This window comes from Salmo salar, chromosome 03 (genome assembly GCF_965601325.2).
Source record: "Salmo salar chromosome 03, fSalSal1, whole genome shotgun sequence".
In the NCBI taxonomy this organism is placed as follows: domain Eukaryota; kingdom Metazoa; phylum Chordata; class Actinopteri; order Salmoniformes; family Salmonidae; genus Salmo; species Salmo salar.
In genome coordinates, this window is record NC_138293.1 from 92,677,090 (window position 1) to 92,697,742 (window position 20,653).

General features: G+C 39.8%; 1 protein-coding gene across 2 annotated transcripts in view; it reads left to right on the forward strand.

Annotated features, from left to right (window-relative positions):
- Positions 1-559: 559 nt before the first annotated feature.
- The window catches only part of LOC106595797 (uncharacterized), a 33,445-nt gene continuing 13,351 nt past the window's right edge, over positions 560-20,653 (forward strand). For both annotated transcript variants that reach the window (XM_082972878.1, XM_082972879.1), the window contains exons 1-11: positions 560-695; positions 1,372-1,470; positions 8,194-8,310; positions 9,623-9,707; positions 9,834-10,062; positions 10,524-12,312; positions 12,604-12,777; positions 14,540-14,713; positions 15,796-15,969; positions 17,504-17,677; positions 18,758-18,931. In XM_082972878.1, coding sequence (XP_082829004.1) covers positions 1,388-1,470; positions 8,194-8,310; positions 9,623-9,707; positions 9,834-10,062; positions 10,524-12,312; positions 12,604-12,777; positions 14,540-14,713; positions 15,796-15,969; positions 17,504-17,677; positions 18,758-18,931 — 3,173 coding nt within the window. In that variant the 5' untranslated portion in view covers positions 560-695; positions 1,372-1,387. The remainder of the gene's footprint in view (positions 696-1,371; positions 1,471-8,193; positions 8,311-9,622; positions 9,708-9,833; positions 10,063-10,523; positions 12,313-12,603; positions 12,778-14,539; positions 14,714-15,795; positions 15,970-17,503; positions 17,678-18,757; positions 18,932-20,653) is intronic.

Genomic DNA, 20,653 nt, shown 5'->3' on the forward strand with positions numbered 1-20,653 from the left:
TCAGTTTCCGGACTTGAAACCCATTGAAAACCTGTGGTTTGAATTGTAAAGGGCAGTCCATAAGCGCTATCCATTACTTGTGCTGGATTCTGTATGGAGGAATGGTCTGTGATCACCCACAATGTGTTCTCCAACTCATTAAACAGTTTAGAAAAAGGCTCAGTGACGTTATCCTCGCAAGGTGAGGTAATGAAATTTATTGTAAACAGAGCCGTCAATTTTGACCCCCCTGAAAATAAATGTCTTACTTTTTTAACAAAATCTCTTTCTCTGAGCAATTGTATTAGTGTAAAATAATATAATTTCCCCCTTTTGTTTGAGCATACCATATAGCTCAGTATTTGAATAATTTTTTTATACAGTCATTCCTGCTATTCTTTATTAAGGGTGTCGATAATTTCGGACCGCACTGTATACTTCAAAGTTAGAGATATGTTGAAATTGGATCCATCATAATGATTCAACATTTTATAGTATGCCACGGTCTTTACTGGCCAAAGGTTAAACTACTGTAATGTCTATGCTATACTATGGTGTGGAGTCACTAGACTTTGACCAGATATTATTGCATCCAAAGATCAACTGTACATGGAACATAGATACAGAGATACTTGTCATCAGGAAGGTGCTCTCTCAGCAGAACGGAAAGTATCTCAATGACTTGACATGTTCTGATTGTGAATTCAGGCTACAAGGTAAGACTCTTGCCAGGGATTATTGTAAAGTGTGTAGGGACATTAAAGGTATGGTGTTATTTTAGTATAGTGAACGACAGTAAAACAGTCAGATGTAACAGTACATTTCACCTGGGACAGGTACGTGACAGTTCAATCATACAAAATGGCGCTAACTGGGCATAGGCCATTCAAATTCCAAAACACATTGTTCATATATCGTATTATACGATTCGTGTATCGTGGTTATTTTACTATTTGTAAACATTTTAATGTATCATTGTGTCATAGTTATAAATTTTCAAAATTACAATGAGCTCCTGCTTTCTGTGTAATTTGGTATGAAACCACTGAACTTACTTTTCTTAGCATTGCTATTATGAATTCAATTAAATAATAGCATATATATTGTACAAAGCAAAACACTAGAATGAGTGAAATTATTAAAATACACAGTGAGACATTATTATTATAATGATCATCATTATTATTAATAGCTCCACTACATGGAGAAGAGGTGAAAAATATCAGTCACGACTACATGTTCATGTGAATCGGTTAATTCACCTGACTGTTTGGATGTGTCTGTTAGTAAATGTTTAATTTCTAAGAGATAATGAATAAAAGAGAACAATTGACCTTCAATAATAAGTTGTCAATGTGTTAACCACAACCAACATGTTGGATCTCTGTTTAGGGCTCAGTGCTCGGAAATGAGTCTCTCTGGGGAGAGAGAGGAGGGGGGACCTGCCTCTAAAATGAGACTCTCTGGGGAACATGATACCAAAGCTAAGAGGTGAGATGACAATGTTGTTTAAGAATTTATAAAGAGTTTTTTTCCCAAAATGCTATGCATCAGAAATGCTTTTTTGGCCAACAGTACAGACGGCTATGTCGGTCCACTAATTCAGGACTAGTAAAGGCCCTGACTGTACTCGTTGAAATGTAAAACATTTGATATAATTTTAGCTTGACACGACCACTTTGCCTACTCTTAATTATTGCCTAACCTTTTTTTTTTTTTACCAATTCTGAATGTTGTTAATAAAGACAGAATTTTGACAATATTACCGTTATATCAACACACTCTTCACTCCTGTTTAAACCAAAAAGGGTTCTATCTTGCTTAATATATGGAATCACTTCATGTTCTATATAGAACCCTTTTATAGGTCAGACCTCTGGAGGTTCTTCTTCATTGAACCAAAATGGTTCCATATAGAACCCTGCATGGTGCAATTTATGAATTATGGCTACTACTATTAAATAGTAACATTTTTACCTAAGAATATAATTTAATACAATATTAAATATAAAAAAAATATAAAAAAAGGTTCAGTAGTAAAAATGTGCTTAACAAGTCACATGGACTCTGTGTGCAACAACAGTGTTTAACATGATTTTTGAATGACTAGCTACCTCATCACTGTACCCCACACATACAATTATATGTAAGGTCCCACAGTGAATTTCAAACACAGATTCAACCACACAAACCAGTGAGGTTTCCCAATGCCTCGCAAAGAACCGGGAGACCCAGCATCGCCCAGATTAGGGGAGGGTTTGGCTGGCAGGTGTATCCTTGTCCCATTACGCACTAGCGACTCCTGTGGTGGGCCGGGCGCAGTGCACACTGACATGGTCGCCAGGTGTACGATGTTTCCTCTGACACATTGGTATGGCTGGCTTCCGGGTTAAGTGGGCATTGTGTCAAGAAGCAGTGCGGCTTGGTTGGGTTGTGTTTCGGAGGAAGCGCGGCTCTCGACCTTTGCCTCTCCCAAGTCCATACGGGAGTTGCAACGATGAGACAAGACTGTAACTACCAATTGGATACCACGAAAAAGGGGTAAAGAAAAGGGCACCTATTGGTAGATGGGTAATAGAAAGCTGACAATGAGTATCCCTTTGAGCATGGTGAAGTTATTAATTACATTTAGGATGGCGTATCCATACACCCAGTCAATACAAAGATACAGGCATCCTTCCTAACTCAGTTGCCAGAGAGGAAGGAAACCACTCAGGGATTTCAACATGAGGCCAATGGTGACTTTAAAACAGTTCCAGAGTTTAATGACTGTGATAGGAGAAAACTGAGGATGGATCAACAGCATTGTAGTTACTCAACAATACTAACCTAATTGACAGAGTGAAAAGAAGGAAGCCTGTACAGAATTAAAATATGCCAAAACATGCATCCTGTTTACAAGAAGGCAAAAGATGTTGCAAAACAATTAACTTTTTGTCCTGAATACAATGTGTTATGTTTGGGGCAAATCCAATACAACACATTACTGTGTACCACTCTCCATATTTTCAAGCACAGTGGTGGCTTCATCATGTCATGGGTATGCTTGTAATTGTTAATGACGTGGAGTTTTTCAGGCTTAAAAAGAAAAGGAATGGAGCCTACTACAGGCCAAATTCTAGAGGAAAACCTGGTTCAGTCTGCTTTCCACCAGACACTGGAAGAAGAATTCAACTTTCAGCAGAAAAATAACCTAAGACGTAAGGCCAAATTTGCACTGGAGTTGCTTACCAAGAAACCAGTGAATGTTCCCTACAGTTTTGACTTACAGTACCAGACTTATTGTAGAATAATAGTGAAGACATCAAAACTATGAAATAACACATATGGAATCATGTAGTAACCAAAAAATGTTAAACAAATCAAAATATATTTTATATTTGAGATTCTTCAACGTAGCCACCCTTTGCCTTGATGACAGCTTTGCACGCTCTTGGCATTCTCTCAACCAGCTTCATGAGGAATGCTTTTCCAACAGTCTGGAAGGAGTTTCCACATATGCTGAGCACTTGTTGGCTGCTTTTCCTTCACTCTGCAGTCCAACTCATCCCAAACCATCTCAATTGGGTTGATGTCAGGTGATTGTTGAGGCCAGGTCATGTGATGCAACACTCCATCACTCTCCCTCTTTGTCAAATAGCCCTTACACAGCCTGGAGGTGTGCTGGGTCATTGTTCTGTTAAAAAACAAATCATAGTCCCACTAAGCGCAAACCAGATGGGATGGCGTATCGCTGCAGAATGCTGTGGTAGCCATGCTGCTTAAGTGTGCCTTGAATTCTAAAGAAATCCCTGACAGTGTCACCAGCAAAGCACCACCACACCATCACACCTCCTCCTCCATGCTTTACGGTGGGAACCAAACATGGAGAGATAATTCTTTCCCCTACTCTGCGTCTCACAAAACATGGCGGTTGGAACCAAAAATCTCAAATTTGGACTCATTAGACCAAAGGACAGATTTCCACCAGCCTAATTTCCATTGCTAGTCTTTCTTGGCCCAAACATGTTTCTTCTTATTATTGGTGTCCTTTAATAGTGGTTTATTAGCAGCAAATCGACCATGAAGGCCTGCTTCACGCAGTCTCCTCTGAACAGAGATGTGTCTGTTACTTAAACTCTGTGAAGCATTTATTTGGGCTGCAATTTCTGAGGCTGGTATCTTGCATGATGGTTTTTACGACTACGTACACTTGAAGAAACTTTCAAAGTTCTTGAAATATTCTGTATTGACCGACCTTCATGTCTTAAAGTAATGATGGATTGTGATTTCTGATTGCTTATTTTAGCTGTTTTTGCCACAATATGGACTTGGTCTTTAACCAGATACAGTTGAAGTCGGAAGTTTACATACACTTAGGTTGGAGTCATTAAAACTTGTTTTTCAACCACTCCACAAATGTATTGTTAGCCTCTATGGGCTAGCGTCCCACCCGTGGTGCACTCCATCAACAGCAGGTGCATTTCAAGAGCGGCAAATTTGAATCCAAATAAATGTCAAAATTCAAATTTTCCAAACATACAACTATTTTACACCCTTTGAAAGATAAACATCTCCTTAATCTAACCACGTTTTACGATTTCAAAAAGGTTTTACGGCGAAAGCATAAATTTAGAGTATGTTAGGACAGTACATTTACAAGAGTTGTGTGTAATGTTTTGTCAATTCAAAGACAGGGTCACCAAAACCATAAAACCAGCTAAAATGATGCACTAACCTTTTACAATCTCCATCACATGACACTCCTAGGACATTATGTTAGACAATGCATGCATTTTTAGTTCTATCAAGTTCATATTTATATCCAAAAACAGCGTTTTACTATGGCATTGATGTTGAGGAAATCGTTTCCCTCCAATAACCGGCAGTCAAGTCAGCGTCACAAATTAAATAATTAAAATTAGAAAACATTGGTAAAATATTATATTGTCATTTAAAGAATTATAGATTTACATCTCTTGAACGCAATCAACTTGCCAGATTTAAAAATAACCTTACTGGGAAATCACACTTTGCAATAATCTGAGCACTGCGCCCAGAAAAATACGCGTTGCGATACAGACTAGACGTCATGTTGGGGAGATCTAAAATCGAAAATACTATGTAAATAATCCATTACCTTTGATTCTCTTCATCAGATGTCACTTCCAGGTATCACAGGTCCATAACGAATGTAGTTTTGTTCAAAAAAGCTCATCATTTATGTCCAAAAATCTCCGTCTTGTTAGCACATGATCTAAGCCAGCCGGACTTCTCGTCATGAACGAGGGGAAAAAATATATTTACGTTCGTTCAAACATGTCAAACGTTGTATAGCATAAATCATTAGGGCCTTTTTTAACCAGAACATGAATAATATTCAAGGTGGACGAATGCATACTCTTTTATAACGTATTGGAACGAGGGTACCCAACATGAACTCGCGCGCCAGGTGTCTAATGGGCCATCATCGTTCCATGGCTCTTGTTCGGTCAGATCTCCCTCCAGAAGACTCAAAACACTTTGTAAAGGCTGGTGACATCTAGTGGAAGCAATAGGAAGTGCCAAAATATTCCTCAGCCCCTGTGTTTTTCAATGGGATAGGTTTAAAGGTAATACAACACATCAGGTATCCACTTCCTGTCAGAAAATGTCTCAGGGTTTTGCCTGCCAAATGAGTTCTGTTATACTCACAGACACCATTCAAACAGTTTTAGAAACTTTAGAGTGTTTTCTATCCATATATAATAAGTATATGCATATTCTAGTTACTGGGTAGGATTAGTAACCAGATTAAATCGGGTACATTTTTTTTATCCAGCCGTGCAAATACTGCCCCCTTAACAAACCACAGTTTTGGCAAGTCGGATAGGACATCTCCTTTCTGCATGACACAAGTCATTTTTCCAACAATTGTTTACAGGTAGATTATTTCACTTATAATTCACTGTATCACAATTCCAGTGGGTCAGAAGTTTACATACACTAAGTTGACTGTGCCTTTAAACAGCTTGGAAAATTCCAGAAAATTATGTCATGGCTTTAGAAGCTTCTGATAGGCTAATTGACATCATTTGAGTCAATTGGAGGTGTATCTGTGGATGTATTTCAAGGCCAACCTTCAAACTCAGTGCCTCTTTGCTTGACATCATGGGAAAATCAAAAGAAATCAGCCAAGACCTCAGAAAATAAATTGTAGATCTCCACAAGTGTGGTTCATCCTTAAGAGCAATTTCCAAATGCCTGAAGGTACCACGTCCATCTGTACAAACAATAGTACACAAGTATAAACAACATGGGACCACGCAGATGTCATACCGCTCAGGAAGGAGACGCTTTCTGTCTCCTAGAAATGAACGTACTTTGGTGCGAAAAGTGCAAATCAATCCCAGAAATACAGCAAAGGACCTTGTGAAGATGCTGGAGGAAACAGGCACAAAAGTATCTATATCCACAGTAAAACGAGTCCTATATCGACATAAACTGAAAGGCCGCTCAGCAAGGAAGAAGCCACTGCTACAAAACCGCCATTAAAAAGCCAGACTACGGTTTGCAACTGCACATGGGGACAAAGATAGTACTTTTTGGAGAAATGTCCTCTGGTCTGATGAAACAAAAATAGAACTGTTTGGCCATAATGACCATTGTTATGTTTGGAGGAAAAAGGGGGAGGCTTGCAAGCCAAAGAACACCATCCCAACCATGAAGCATGGGGGTGGCAGCATCATGTTGTGGGGGTGCTTTGCTGCAGGAGGGACTGGTGCAAGATCTCACCTCGTGGAGTTGCAATGATCATGAGAACGGTGAGGAATCAGCCCAGAACTACACGGGAGGATCTTGTCAATGATCTCAAGGCAGCTGGGACCATAGTCACCAAGAAAACAATTGGTAACACACTACGCCGTGAAGGACTGAAATCCTGCAGCGCCCGCAAGGTCCCCCTGCTCAAGAAAGCACATATACATGGCCATCTGAAGTTTGCCAATGAACATCTGAATGATTCAGAGGACAACTGGGTGAAAGTGTTGTGGTCAGATGAGACCAAAATGGAGCTCTTTGGCATCAACTCAACTCGCCGTGTTTGGAGGAGGAGGAATGCTGCCTGTGACCCCAAGAACACCATCCCCACCGTCAAACATGGAGGTGGAAACATTATGCTTTGGGGGTGTTTTTCTGCTAAGGGGACAGGACAACTTCACCGCATCAAAGGGACGATGGACGGGGCCATGTACCGTCAAATCTTGGGTGAGAACATCCTTCCCTCAGCCAGGGCATTGAAAATGGGTCATGGGTGGGTATTCCAGCATGACAATGACCCAAAACACACGGCCATGGCAACAAAGGAGTGGCTCAAGAAGAAGCACATTAAGGTCCTGGAGTGGCCTAGCCAGTCTCCGGACCTTAATAATCCCATAAAAAATCTGTAGAGGGAGCTGAATGTTCGAGTTGCCAAACGTCACCCTCGAAACCTTAATAACTTGGAGAAGATCTGCAAAGAGAACTGGGACAAAATCCCTCCTGAGATGTGTGCAAACCTGGTGGCCAACTACAAGAAACGTCTGACCTCTGTGATTGCCAATAAGGGTTTTGCCACCAAGTACTAAGTCATGTTTTGCAGAGGGGTCAAATATTTTTTTTCCTCATTAAAATGCTAATAATTTTATAACATTTCTGACATGCGTTTTTCTGAATTTTTTTGTTGTTATTCTGTCTCTCACTGTTCAAATAAACCTACCATTAAAATTATAGACTGATCATTTCTTTGTCAGTGGGCAAACGTACAAAATAAGCAGGGGATCAAATACTTTTTTCCCTCACTGTATTACTCTATTGAATTATTATTTTGAAATATTTAGATATTTATGTCACAAATGTATCATCTGTACAGTTCTTCATAAACATGTTTAGTTATTTGTTACATTTGACTGTGTAAAACCTAGCAGTAGTACTTTTTTCTCTAAGAGTGAGGCAGATATATAGCATTTAGAAAAAAAACATGATTATTTGTCTCTCTGAAATGAGACCATTAACTGATAGATTTTGAACAAATAAATGTCTGTCATTTAGCTAGTGAACAAAATACACCAATCTCTTCATGATTCATAATTTCTTAAAAAATTCACCAACATTTCTGAAAATGGCAATATAGCATTTTGGAATGAAACTCTTCTTATGGTTTCCCATCTGAGCTCAGAGTAGATGAGAGATGTAATGTTTGTCTCTGTTGTGTTGAAGTCCAATCAAGCAGGAGAGACCAGCCTCCCCTGTACCCAGTTTTGTGTCTATGAAGAGTGATGAGTCTATGGATCATCCTATAATGTTTAGAGAGGGATACGTTTCTGCTGAACAAAGGTAAGAAGAACTCATGGTCATTGTCAATGAGTTAAACAACACTGTCTCTAGTCATCTCCCCAATTTTCCCATTTCTTTTGGTTGTTTTCACAATCCATATGCTAATCCTTTTTTCCATTTTCATAGTCCTAAAACAATATTAAACAAACGTTTGAATGACACTGAGGGGCAACATTGTTACATCTAATGCCTGTTTGCCTGAGGCTGATGCCGCACTGGTGTTTGTACACGTGTACACATGCATATACACACACTCGCATTCAAACGCACACATGTACACATAGACGGACACACATCCACACATGCAAATAATGCCACACATGCACTTAGACGTATTCAGTTGGCCTTGCTGTTGTAATTGTTGTTGTCCTTAATATACATAGTTTTTTTATGTTTTCTGTTTTCCTTAGTCTTTCTCTTTTTTTCTTTGTTCGTTTTGTTGGTTGGTGGGACAGTGGCATCGGGGGCGGTGGCTAGGGGGACCGGGGCTTGGGAGACGGTGGCTTGGGGGACGGTGGCTTGGTGGACGGTGGCTTGGGGGTCCGGGGCTTGGGAGACGGTGGCTTGGGGGACGGTGGCTTGGTGGACGGTGGCTTGGGGGTCCGGGGCTTGGGAGACGGTGGCTTGGGGGACGGTGGCTTGGGGGACTATGGCTTGGGAGACGGTGGCTCGGTGGATGGTGGCTTGGGGGTCCGGGGCTTGGGAGACGGTGGCTTGGGGGACGGTGGCTTGGGGGACAATGGCTTGGGGGTCTGGGGCTTGGGAGACGGTGGCTTGGGGGAGGGTGGCTTGGTGAACGGTGGCTTGGGGGTCCGGGGCTTGGGAGACGGTGGCTTCGGGGACGGTGGCTTGGGGGACGGTGGCTTGGGGATGGTGGCTTGGTAGGGGGGTCTCGGATGGTTGAAGAGCAGCTCTCGAGGAATTGTGGGGTAATCTTGGAGGGCTGGTGGCCTGGCGGTTGGGAGCTTGGGCCGGTGGCTGATATGTCGCTGGTTTGGGTCCCCGTTTTGACCTTGTGGGAGATTTGTCGACATGCCGTTGAGCAGGGCATTGACCCTGGTTGCTTCTGTGGGTCGCTCTAGATGGGAGTCTGTTAGATAACTGAATGTATTGTAAATATTGAGCGGCTTCACTGCAAGCAGATTGAATGTTTTAATATTCAATAATGTATATATATATTTTTTTTACAAAAGTATACACAACATTCCCTCCCTGTGTGTGTGTGTGTGTGTGTGTGTGTGTGTGTGTGTGTGTGTGTGTGTGAGTGTGCACTCCCTGGATGAGGAGATGTAATCTCATGTTTTGTCCACAGAAACCAACAGGAGAGATCAGAGTCAGAGATTCTCAGTGGTCAGTCTTCCCAGAGTCATCAAACAGACCTGGCCTTCATATTCAGTGTATGTGGTCCTGTTATGTACATTTGTTTTGGTTTACCTCAACTAAAGTTAATCTGTCAATCATTCATTAATGTGTTAATGAGAAAGCATTTCTTCTCTTAACTTATTTACTTAATTTATTTCAAGTTGCTTGAAGAGAATATTATGACATTTGTGAAGAATGAGCTGAAGAAGTTCAAGAGGATTCTTAATCCAGAACTCTCACAAGGCTTTGAGAGTCAGAAGCAGGATGAGGAAGTGGTGAACGCTGAAGATGAGAAACAGGAGAGCAGTGCCAGAGAGGGGGCTCTGAAGATTACACTGCATGTCCTGAGGAAAATGAACCAGAAGGAGCTTGCTGACACACTGGAGAAAAGTAAGAGCTGTCTGCCTCATGTTGAATGCTTTTTTTGTAACAAATATTTAAACACTATAGCTAGAGAGAATTTGCACATAATTACAACACTGTATATAGACATAATAGGACATCTGAAATATCATAATTATTTTGGAACTTTTGTGAGTGAAATGTTTACTGTTAATTTGTTATTGTTTATTTCACTTTTGTTTATTATGTTTCCCATGTCAGTAAAGCCCTTAAATTGAATTGAATTGAGTGAGAGAGACAACATTAATGATGCCATCATTAATAAGAATATAATACAATATAATCAGTCACTACAGTGTGTAATGCATTATGAAAACATTTACACATTTATACAGTCAGTTAAGAGAATAAATTATTATAATGTACAACTTTAAAACACAGTCCTACAATACTGTAATATGACGTAATATGAACAGACATAATGTGAATATCCTCTGTGTTATTTCTAGACTCAGATGATCTTGCTGTGATTTGCCAACATGAACTCAAATCTATTCTAAAGAAGAAGTTTCAATGTGTATTTGAGGGGATCGCTAAACAAGGAAACCCAACACTTCTCAATAAGATCTACACAGAGCTCTACATCACAGAGGGTGGAACAGGAGAGGTCAATAATGAACATGAGCTGAGACAGATTGAGACAACAACCAGGAAACAAGCAAGACCCGGGACTGCAATCAAATGTAACGACATCTTCAAACCCTTAACTGGACAAGACAAACTTATCAGAACTGTGCTGACAAAGGGAATCGCTGGTATTGGAAAAACAGTCTCTGTGCAGAAGTTCATCCTGGACTGGGCTGAAGGTAAAGCAAATCAGGATGTTCAATTTGTATTTTCATTCCCTTTTCGGGAGCTGAATTTGATGAAAGGGGAAAAACACACTTTGATTGAACTTCTCAATCATTTCTCAATGGAAACCAAAAAATTAAAATTCTCCAACCACAACAAGTACAAAGTTCTGTTAATCTTTGATGGTCTGGATGAGTGCCGACTGCCCCTAGACTTCCACACGAACAAGATATGTTGTGATGTCACACAGTCAACCTCAGTGGATGTTCTGCTGACAAATCTCATCAAGGGAAATCTGCTTCCCTCTGCTCTCCTCTGGATAACTACCCGACCTGCAGCAGCCAATAAGATCCCTTCAGTGTGTGTTGACCAGGTGACAGAGGTACGAGGGTTTAATGACCCACAGAAGGAGGAGTACTTCAGGAAGAGATTCAGTGATGAGGACCTGGCCAGCAGAATCATCTCACACATAAAGACCTCAAGGAGCCTTCACATCATGTGCCACATTCCAGTCTTCTGTTGGATTTCTGCAATAGTCCTTGAACACATGTTGAAACATAAGAGAGAAGAGGTGCCCAAGACTCTGACTGAGATGTACACACACCTTGTGGTGTTTCATACCATAAAGAAGAATGAAAAGTATCTTGGGAAAGAAGAGACAGATCCACACTGGAATAAAGAGAGCATTCTGTCACTGGGAAAACTGGCTTTTCAACAGCTTGTGATTGGCAATCTGATTTTCTATGAAGAAGACCTGAAACAGGCTGGCATTGATGTCAATGAAGCCTCAGTGTACTCAGGATTGTGCACACAGATCTTTAAAGAGGAATGTGGGCTCTACAAGGACAAGGTGTACTGCTTCGTGCATCTGAGCATTCAGGAGTTTCTGGCTGCTGTATATGTGTTCCTCTCATTCATCAACAACAATGAGAATCGAATAGCCGAACTGCATTCAACATCCAGAAACTATTTTGCGCTGAAGCCTGAAGTAACTGTCTACAAGAGTGCTGTGGATAAAGCCTTACAAAGTGAGACGGGAAACCTGGACCTTTTCCTCCGATTCCTTCTGGGCCTCTCACTGGAGTCCAATCAGAAGCACTTACGAGGTCTACTGACAACAACAAGAAGCTGCTCACAGAGCCATGAAGAAATAGTCAAGTACATCAAGGAGAAGATCAGGGAGAATCCCTCTCCAGAGAGGTGCATCAATCTGTTCCACTGTCTGAATGAACTGAATGACCATTCTCTAGTGGAGGAGATCCAAAGCTACCTGATCTCAGGAAGTCTCTCAGAAGCCAAACTGTCACCTGCACAGTGGTCAGCTCTGGTCTTTGTGTTGCTGACTTCAGAAAAGGAGCTGGATGTGTTTGACCTGAAGAAATACTCCAGATCAGAGGAAGGTCTTCTGAGGCTGCTGCCAGTGGTCAAAGCCTCCAGAGTTGCTCTGTGAGTACATGAAATGACATTTAAGTACTAATCATCAGGAAGAAATATTCAGTTTAGAGAAAAATATGTATCATAATTCGTATATCATATATTGTAAAATATTGAAAAACCTATTGAATCAATGCATTGATGTTCACATTAGTATAACAATAGGACCATACAATTCTAGGAGACGGAACATTAATCTTTATTTTGTTTGGAAAAATACGCCAAATGCATCTGTAATTATCCTTCTATACCATGTGTTAAATTAACAATGTGTTTGTGACATCATGATGATCTCTCTGTCAGGCTGTCAGGCTGTGGAGTCACAGAGGAAGGCTGTGCTTCTCTGGCCTCAGCTCTGAGGTCAAACCTCTCTCACCTGAGAGAGATGGATCTGAGTAACAATGAACTGAAAGATTCAGGAGTGAAACTTCTCTCTGCTGGACTGGAGAATCCCGACTGTAAACTGAAGACTCTGAGGTCAGTATTCCTGTATTTGGTTAACAATTGATAACTGTTCACCAGATCCACATGCATTTACCAGGCACACAGAGTCCACACCATATGTGTTTGGACAATGAAGCTTACATTTTTAAATTGGTAATTATTCTAATCAAAGGAGAGAGACTTTTAAATATCTTCAAAACAATGTAACTTTATTATTGATGAATTACTGCGGTAATGGAGCGTTAACGGTCACCCAGTGGTGTAGAGTTAGAGCCTAGATAAACAAGGTTAGGTTACAACTCTTCCTGAGTGATGAAGAACAGATATAGAAATTATACAAAGGTACATTTTGCTCTCATACAAAAGACATCAAGATTTACATGGTGCCAAATATCTGTCTCTAGATCATTTACTACTTGTTTATACAGAAATACTAATGTAACCTAGGACACTAGGTCATTCCCTCAAATGATTAAGTCCAGTGTTCATCTTCCATTTGGGATAAATAAACTGGAGATTGGGTCTCGCCGCCACCGACAGACAGGCACACAAACACTAATCATGGAATGGTATGTTGTCTTATTACCAAGCCATCGTAAATCTATTGTCAATACTAAATCTCAGAGGCTCATCTCAGTTCACACAGACACATGAGAGTTTTAAAAACCCTATTGGGTTGCCTCTCAGAAAAACAGACAGTGTGAATGTATTATGTTTTCATATTTGGTCCCATATTCTTTGCCTGCAGTGATTTCATCAAGCTTGTGACTCTACAGACTTGTTGAATGCATTTGCTGTTTTTTTGGGTCGTGTTTTGGATTATGTTTTTCCCAATAGAAACTGAATGGTGAATAATGTCCTGTGTCATTGTGTAGTCACTTGTATTGTAAGAATAGAAGATGTTTCGGAACACGTCTACATTCATGTGGATGGTACCATGACTATGCATAATCATGAATTAATCAATGAATTGTGATGAATGAGAAAGTTACAGAGGAACAAAGATCATACCCCCTCTGTTATTGGTAATGGTGAGAGGTTAGCTGTTTTGTTGTACCCTCTGTAACTTTGTCATTCATAATTTTTCTTAATCATGGCATCATCAGGATTCATTTACTAGTGTTTAGAAACATGTTATCTACTCACTTAGACAGAAGATTAATCCAGTCATCATCTACCATTCAGTTACTATTAGGCAAAACATAACCCAAAACACAACCACAACAAACTGCAAATGCAACCAACGAGTTTGGAACCAAATAGTAAACTTTGAATACTTTAATACACTATAAGTGAAATTGTCAGAATACTTATGACTTCTTCAAATGGGGGGACTAGATACATAAAGTGTTTCATTTCTAAACGGTGAAACAGATATGAATGAAAATCCCCTCATATTAAAGGTGACATTATACTCAACTCATATTAAACATTTGATCTCAAATCCAAAATGCTGAAGTATAGAGCCGTATTTAAAATGTTAGCTTCAATGTCAAATTAGATATAGTGTGGACTGTATACTCAATACAATCAAAATGTTACCTCACTGTCTGTCTTTTGACTGATACTGCTTTTTAATCTGGTCTGGTCAGTCTACTCAAACATTTGTATTTGATATTTTTCTTTCTACAGGCAATACTTTGATCATTTGTTATTTCTATTAATGATACATTAATTTATTAATAGATTTCCAGGTTTCAGAACACTGATTTATCTGAATATGTTGAAAAAATATACTGCCACTATCTTCACCAAGAATAGCAGTGTGATTTTAAAATGATTTTACTTTTTGCAGGCTTTCAGGCTGTCAAGTCACAGAGCAAGGCTGTGCTTCTCTGGTCTCAGCTCTGAGGTCAAACCCCTCACACCTGAGAGAGCTGGACCTGAGCTACAATCACCCAGGAGACTCAGGAGTCAGACTGCTCTCTGCTGGACTGGAGGATCCACACTGCAGACTGGAGAAACTCAAGTATGTAGAGGGCTAATGTCAATGTTCACATCAGACATGTTTGAGTTATCAGGCTAGTTAAGACAAACATTCTTATCACCACTTGGACAGTTACAGTTGAAATCGGAAGTTTACATACACCTTAGCCAAATAGATTTAAACACAGTTTTTCACAATTCCTGACATTTAATCCTAGTAAAAATGCCATGTCTTAGGTCAGTTAGGGTCGCCACTTTATTTTAAGAACTTGAAATGTCAGAATAATAGTAGAGAGAATGATTTATTTCAGCTTTTATTTCTTTCATCACATTTCCAGTGGATCAGAAGTTTACATACACTCAATTAGTATTTGGTAGCATTGCCTTTAAATTGCTTAACTTGGGTCAAACTTTTTGGGTAGCCTTCCACAAGCTTCCCACAATAAATTGGGTGAATTTTGTCCCATTCCTCCTGTTAGAGCTGGTGTAACTGAGTCAGGTTTGTAGGCTTCCTTGCACGCACACACTTTTTCAGTTCTGCCCACAAATCTTCTATAGGATTGAGGTCAGGGCTTGGTGAAGGCAACTCCAATACTTTGACTTTGTTGTCCTTACACCATTTTGCCACAACTTTGGAAGTATGCTTGGGGTCATTTTCCATTTGGAAGACCCATTTGCGACCAATCATTAACTTCCTGACTGATGTCTTGAGATGTTGCTTCAATGTATCCACATAATTTTTTCCCTCATGATGCCATCTATTTTGTGAAGTGCACCAGGCCCTCCTGCAGCAAAGCATCCCCACAACATGATGCTGCCACCCTTGTGATTCACGGTTGGGATGGTGTTCTTTGGCTTGCAAGCCTCCCCTTTTTTCCTCCAAACATAACAATGGTCATTATGGCCAAACAGTTCTATTTTTGTTTCATCAGACCAGAGGACATTTCTCCAAAAATTATGATCTTTGTCCCCATGTGCAGTTGCAAACCGTAGTCTGCCTTTTTATGGAGGTTTTGTAGCAGTGGCTTCTTCCTTGCTGAGCGACCTTTCAGTTTATGTCAATATAGGACTCGTTTTACTGTGGATATCGATACTTTTGTGACATCATGATGATCTCTCTGTCAGGCTGTCAGGCTGTGGAGTCACAGAGGAAGGCTGTGCTTCTCTAGCCTCAGCTCTGAGGTCAAACCTCTCTCACCTGAGAGAGATGGATCTGAGTAACAATAACCTGAAAGATTCAGGAGTGAAACTTCTCTCTGCTGGACTGGAGAATCCCGACCGTAAACTGAAGACTCTGAGGTTAGTATTCCTGTATTTGGTCAACAATTGATAACTGTTCACCAGATCCACATGCATTTACCAGGCACACAGAGTCCACACCATATGAGTATGGACAATGAAGCTTACAGTTTTAAATTGGTAATTATTCTAACCAAAGGAGAGAGACTTTTAAATATCTTCAAAACAATGTAACTTTATTATTGATGAATTACTGCGGTAATGGAGCGTTAACGGTCACCCAGTGGTGTAGAGTTAGAGCCCAAATAAACAAGGTTAGGTTACAACTCTTCCTGAGTGATGAAGAACAGATATAGAAATTATACAAAGGTACATTTTGCTCTCATACAAAAGACATCAAGATTTACATGGTGCCAAATATCTGTCTCTAGATCATTTACTACTTGTTAATACAGAATTACAGGTTAGCTGTTTTGCTGTAACCTCTGTAACTTTCTCATTCATAATTTTTCTTAATCATGGCATCATCAGGATTGATTTATTAGAGTTTAGAAACATGTTATCTACTCACTTAGACAGAAGATTAATGCAGTCATCATCCACCATTCAGTTACTATTAAGCAAAATATAAACCAAAACACAACCACAACAAACTGCAAATGCAACCAACGACTTTGGAACCAAATAGTAAACTTTGACTACTTTAATACACTATAATTGAAATTGTCAGAATACTTATGACTTCTTCAAATGGGTGGACTAGATACATAAAGTTTTTCATTTCTAAACGGTGAAACAGATATGAATGAAAATCCCCTCAAAATAAAGGTGACATTATACTCAACCCATATTAAACATTTGATCTCAAATCCAAAATGCTGGAGTATAGAGCCGTATTTAAAATGTTAGCTTCAATGTCAAAATAGATATGGTGTGGACTGTATACTCAATACAATCTACATTTGTTTCCTCACTGTAACGCCCTGGCCATAGAGAGGGTTTTTTTGTTCTTTATTTTGGTTAGGCCAGGGTGTTACATTGGGTGGGCGTTCTATGTTCCTTTCTCTATGTTTTTGTATTTCTTTGTTTTGGGCCGTGTGTGGCTCCCAATCAGGCACAGCTGAAGCTCGTTGTTGCTGATTGGGAGTCACACATAAGGAGCATGTTTTTCCTTTGGGTTTTGTGGGTAATTGTTTCTGTTGAGTGTTTTGCACCTGACAGGACTGTTTGGCTGTCAGTTTTCTCATTTTGTTTTGTGTAGTGTTCTTTAGTAAATAAAAATAATGATGAACACTAACTCCGCTGCACCTTGGTCTACTCTCTCTCCCGACGGCCGTTACACTCACTGTCTGTCTTTTGACTGATACTGCTTTTTGATCTGGTCTGGTCAGTCTACTCAAACATTTGTATTTGATATTTTTCTTTCTACAGGCAATACTTTGATAATTTGTTATTTCTATTAATGATACATTAATTTATTAATAGATTTCCAGGTTTCAGAACACTGATTTATCTGAATATGTTGAAAAAATATACTGCCACTATCTTCACCAAGAATAGCAGTGTGATTTTAAAATGATTTTACTATTTGCAGGCTTTCAGGCTGTCAAGTCACAGAGCAAGGCTGTGCTTCTCTGGTCTCAGCTCTGAGGTCAAACCCCTCACACCTGAGAGAGCTGGACCTGAGCTACAATCACCCAGGAGACTCAGGAGTCAGACTGCTCTCTGCTGGACTGGAGGATCCACACTGCAGACTGGAGAAACTCAAGTATGTAGAGGGCTTATGTCAATGTTCACATCAGACATGTTTGAGTTATCAGGCTAGTTAAGACAAACATTCTTATCACCACTTGGACAGTTACAGTTGAAGTCGGAAGTTTACATACACCTTAGCCAAATAGATTTAAACACAGTTTTTCACAATTCCTGACATTTAATCCTAGTAAAAATTCCATGTCTTAGGTCAGTTAGGATCCCCACTTTATTTTAAGAATGTGAAATGTCAGAATAATAATAGAGAATTATTTATTTCAGCTTTTATTTCTTTCATCACATTCCCAGTGGGTCAGAAGTTTACATACACTCAATTAGTATTTGGTAACATTGCCTTTAAATTGCTTAACTTGGGTCAAACGTTTTGGGTAGCCTTCCACAAGCTTCCCACAATAAATTGGGTGAATTTTGTCCCATTCCTCCTGTCAGAGCTGGTGTAACTGAGTCAGGTTTGTAGGCTTCCTTGCACGCACACACTTTTTCAGTTCTGCCCACAAATCTTCTATAGGATTGAGGTCAGGGCTTTGTGATGGCCACTCCAATACCTTGACTTTGTTGCCCTTATGCCATTTTGCCATAACTTTGGAAGTAAGCTTGGTGTCATTTTCCATTTTAAGACCCATTTGCGATGAAGCTTTAACTTCCTGACTGATGTCTTGAGATGTTGCTTCAATGTATCCACGTAATTTTCTTTCCTCATGAAGCCATCTATTTTGTGAAGTGCACCAGGCCCTCCTGCAGCAAAGCACCCCCACAACATGATGCTGCCACCCCTTCGCTTCACGGTTGGGATGGTGTTCTTTGGCTTGCAAGCCTCCCTTTTTCCTCCAAACATAGCAATGGTCATTATGGCCAAACAGTTCTATTTTTGTTTCATCAGACCAGAGGACATTTCTCCAAAAAGTACGATCTTTGTGCCCATGTGCAATTGCAAACCGTAGTCTGGCTTTTTATGGAGGTTTTGTAGCAGTGGCTTGCTTCTTCCTTGCTAAGCGGCCTTTCAGTTTGTCAATATAGGACTCGTTTTACTGTGGATATAGATACTTTTGTGACATCATGATGATCTCTCTGTCAGGCTGTCAGGCTGTAGAGTCACAGAGGAAGGCTGTGCTTCTCTGGCCTCAGCTCTGAGGTCAAACCTTTCTCACCTGAGAGAGATGGATCTGAGTAACAATGACCTGAAAGATTCAGGAGTGAAACTTCTCTCTGCTGGACTGGAGAATCCCGACTGTAAACTGAAGACTCTGAGGTCAGTATTCCTGTATTTTGTTAACAATTGATAACTGTTCACCAGATCCACATGCATTTACCAGGCACACAGAGTCCACACCATATGAGTATGGACAATGAAGCTTACAGTTTTAAATTGGTAATTATTCTAACCAAAGGAGAGAGACTTTTAAATATCTTCAAAACAATGTAACTTTATTATTGATGAATTACTGCGGTAATGGAGCGTTAACGGTCACCCAGTGGTGTAGAGTTAGAGCCCAAATAAACAAGGTTAGGTTACAACTCTTCCTGAGTGATGAAGAACAGATATAGAAATTATACAAAGGTACATTGTCACGTCCTGACCAGTATAAGGGTTATTTGTTATTGTAGTTTGGTCAGGACGTGGCAGAGGGTATTTGATTTATGTGGTTTAGGGTGGTGGTTTATTTAGTATGGCGTTTGATTTATTATTTCCGGGTTTTTGGCTAATGTTCTATATTTGTATTTCTATGTGGTCTCTGGCCTTTTGTATTTCTATGTCTGGTTTATTGGGGTTGGACTCTCAATTGGAGGCAGGTGTTTTCTCGTTGCCTCTGATTGGGAGTCCTATTTATGGGTTTGTGTTTGGTTTAGTGTTTGTGGGAGATTGTTTCTTGTTTTGCGTGTGTGAGAATGACAAGACTGTTTTGTTGATCGTTCGTTCTTCATTTTGTTATTTTGGTGTTTTCTTGGTTTAAAATAAAATACAAGATGAGCATCCACATTCCTGCTGCGTTTTGGTCCTCCATTCCCGACGACAACCGTTACATACATTTTGCTCTCCTATAAAAGACATCAAGATTTACATGGTGCCAAATATCTGTCTCTAGATCATTTACTACTTGTTTATACAGAAATACTAATGTAACCTAGGACACTAGGTCATTCCCTCAAATGATTAAGTCCAGTGTTCATCTTCCATTTGGGATAAATAAACTGGAGATTGGGTCTCACTGCCACCGACAGACAGGCACACAAACACTAATCATGGAATGGTATGTTGTCTTATTACCAAGCCATCGTAAATCTATTGTCAATACTAAATCTCAGAGGCTCATCTCAGTTCACACAGACACATGAGAGTTTTAAAAACCCTATTGGGTTGCCTCTCAGAAAAACAGACAGTGTGAATGTATTATGTTTTCATATTTGGTCCCATATTCTTTGCCTGCAGTGATTTCATCAGGCTTGTGACTCTACAGAATGGTTGAATGCATTTGCTGTTTTTTTGGGTCGTGTTTTGGATTATGTTTTTCCAAATAGAAACTGAATGGTGAATAATGTCCTGTGTCATTGTGTAGTCACTTGTATTGTAAGAATAGAAGATGTTTCGGAACACTTCTACATTCATGTGGATGGTACCATGACTATGCATAATCATGAATTAATCAATGAATGATGATGAATGAGAATGTTACAGAGGAACAAATATCATACCCCCTCTCTTATTGGTAATGGTGAGAGGTTAGCTGTTTTGTTGTACCCTATGTAACTTTCTCATTCATAATTTTTCTTAATCATGGCATCATCAGGATTCCTTTATTAGTGTTAAGAAACATGTTATCTACTCACTTAGACAGAGGATTAATCCAGTCATCATCCACCATTCAGTTACTATTAGGCAAAATATAAACCAAAACACAACCACAACAAACTGCAAATGCAACCAGAGTTTGGAAACAAATAGTATACTTTGAATACTTTAATACACTATAAG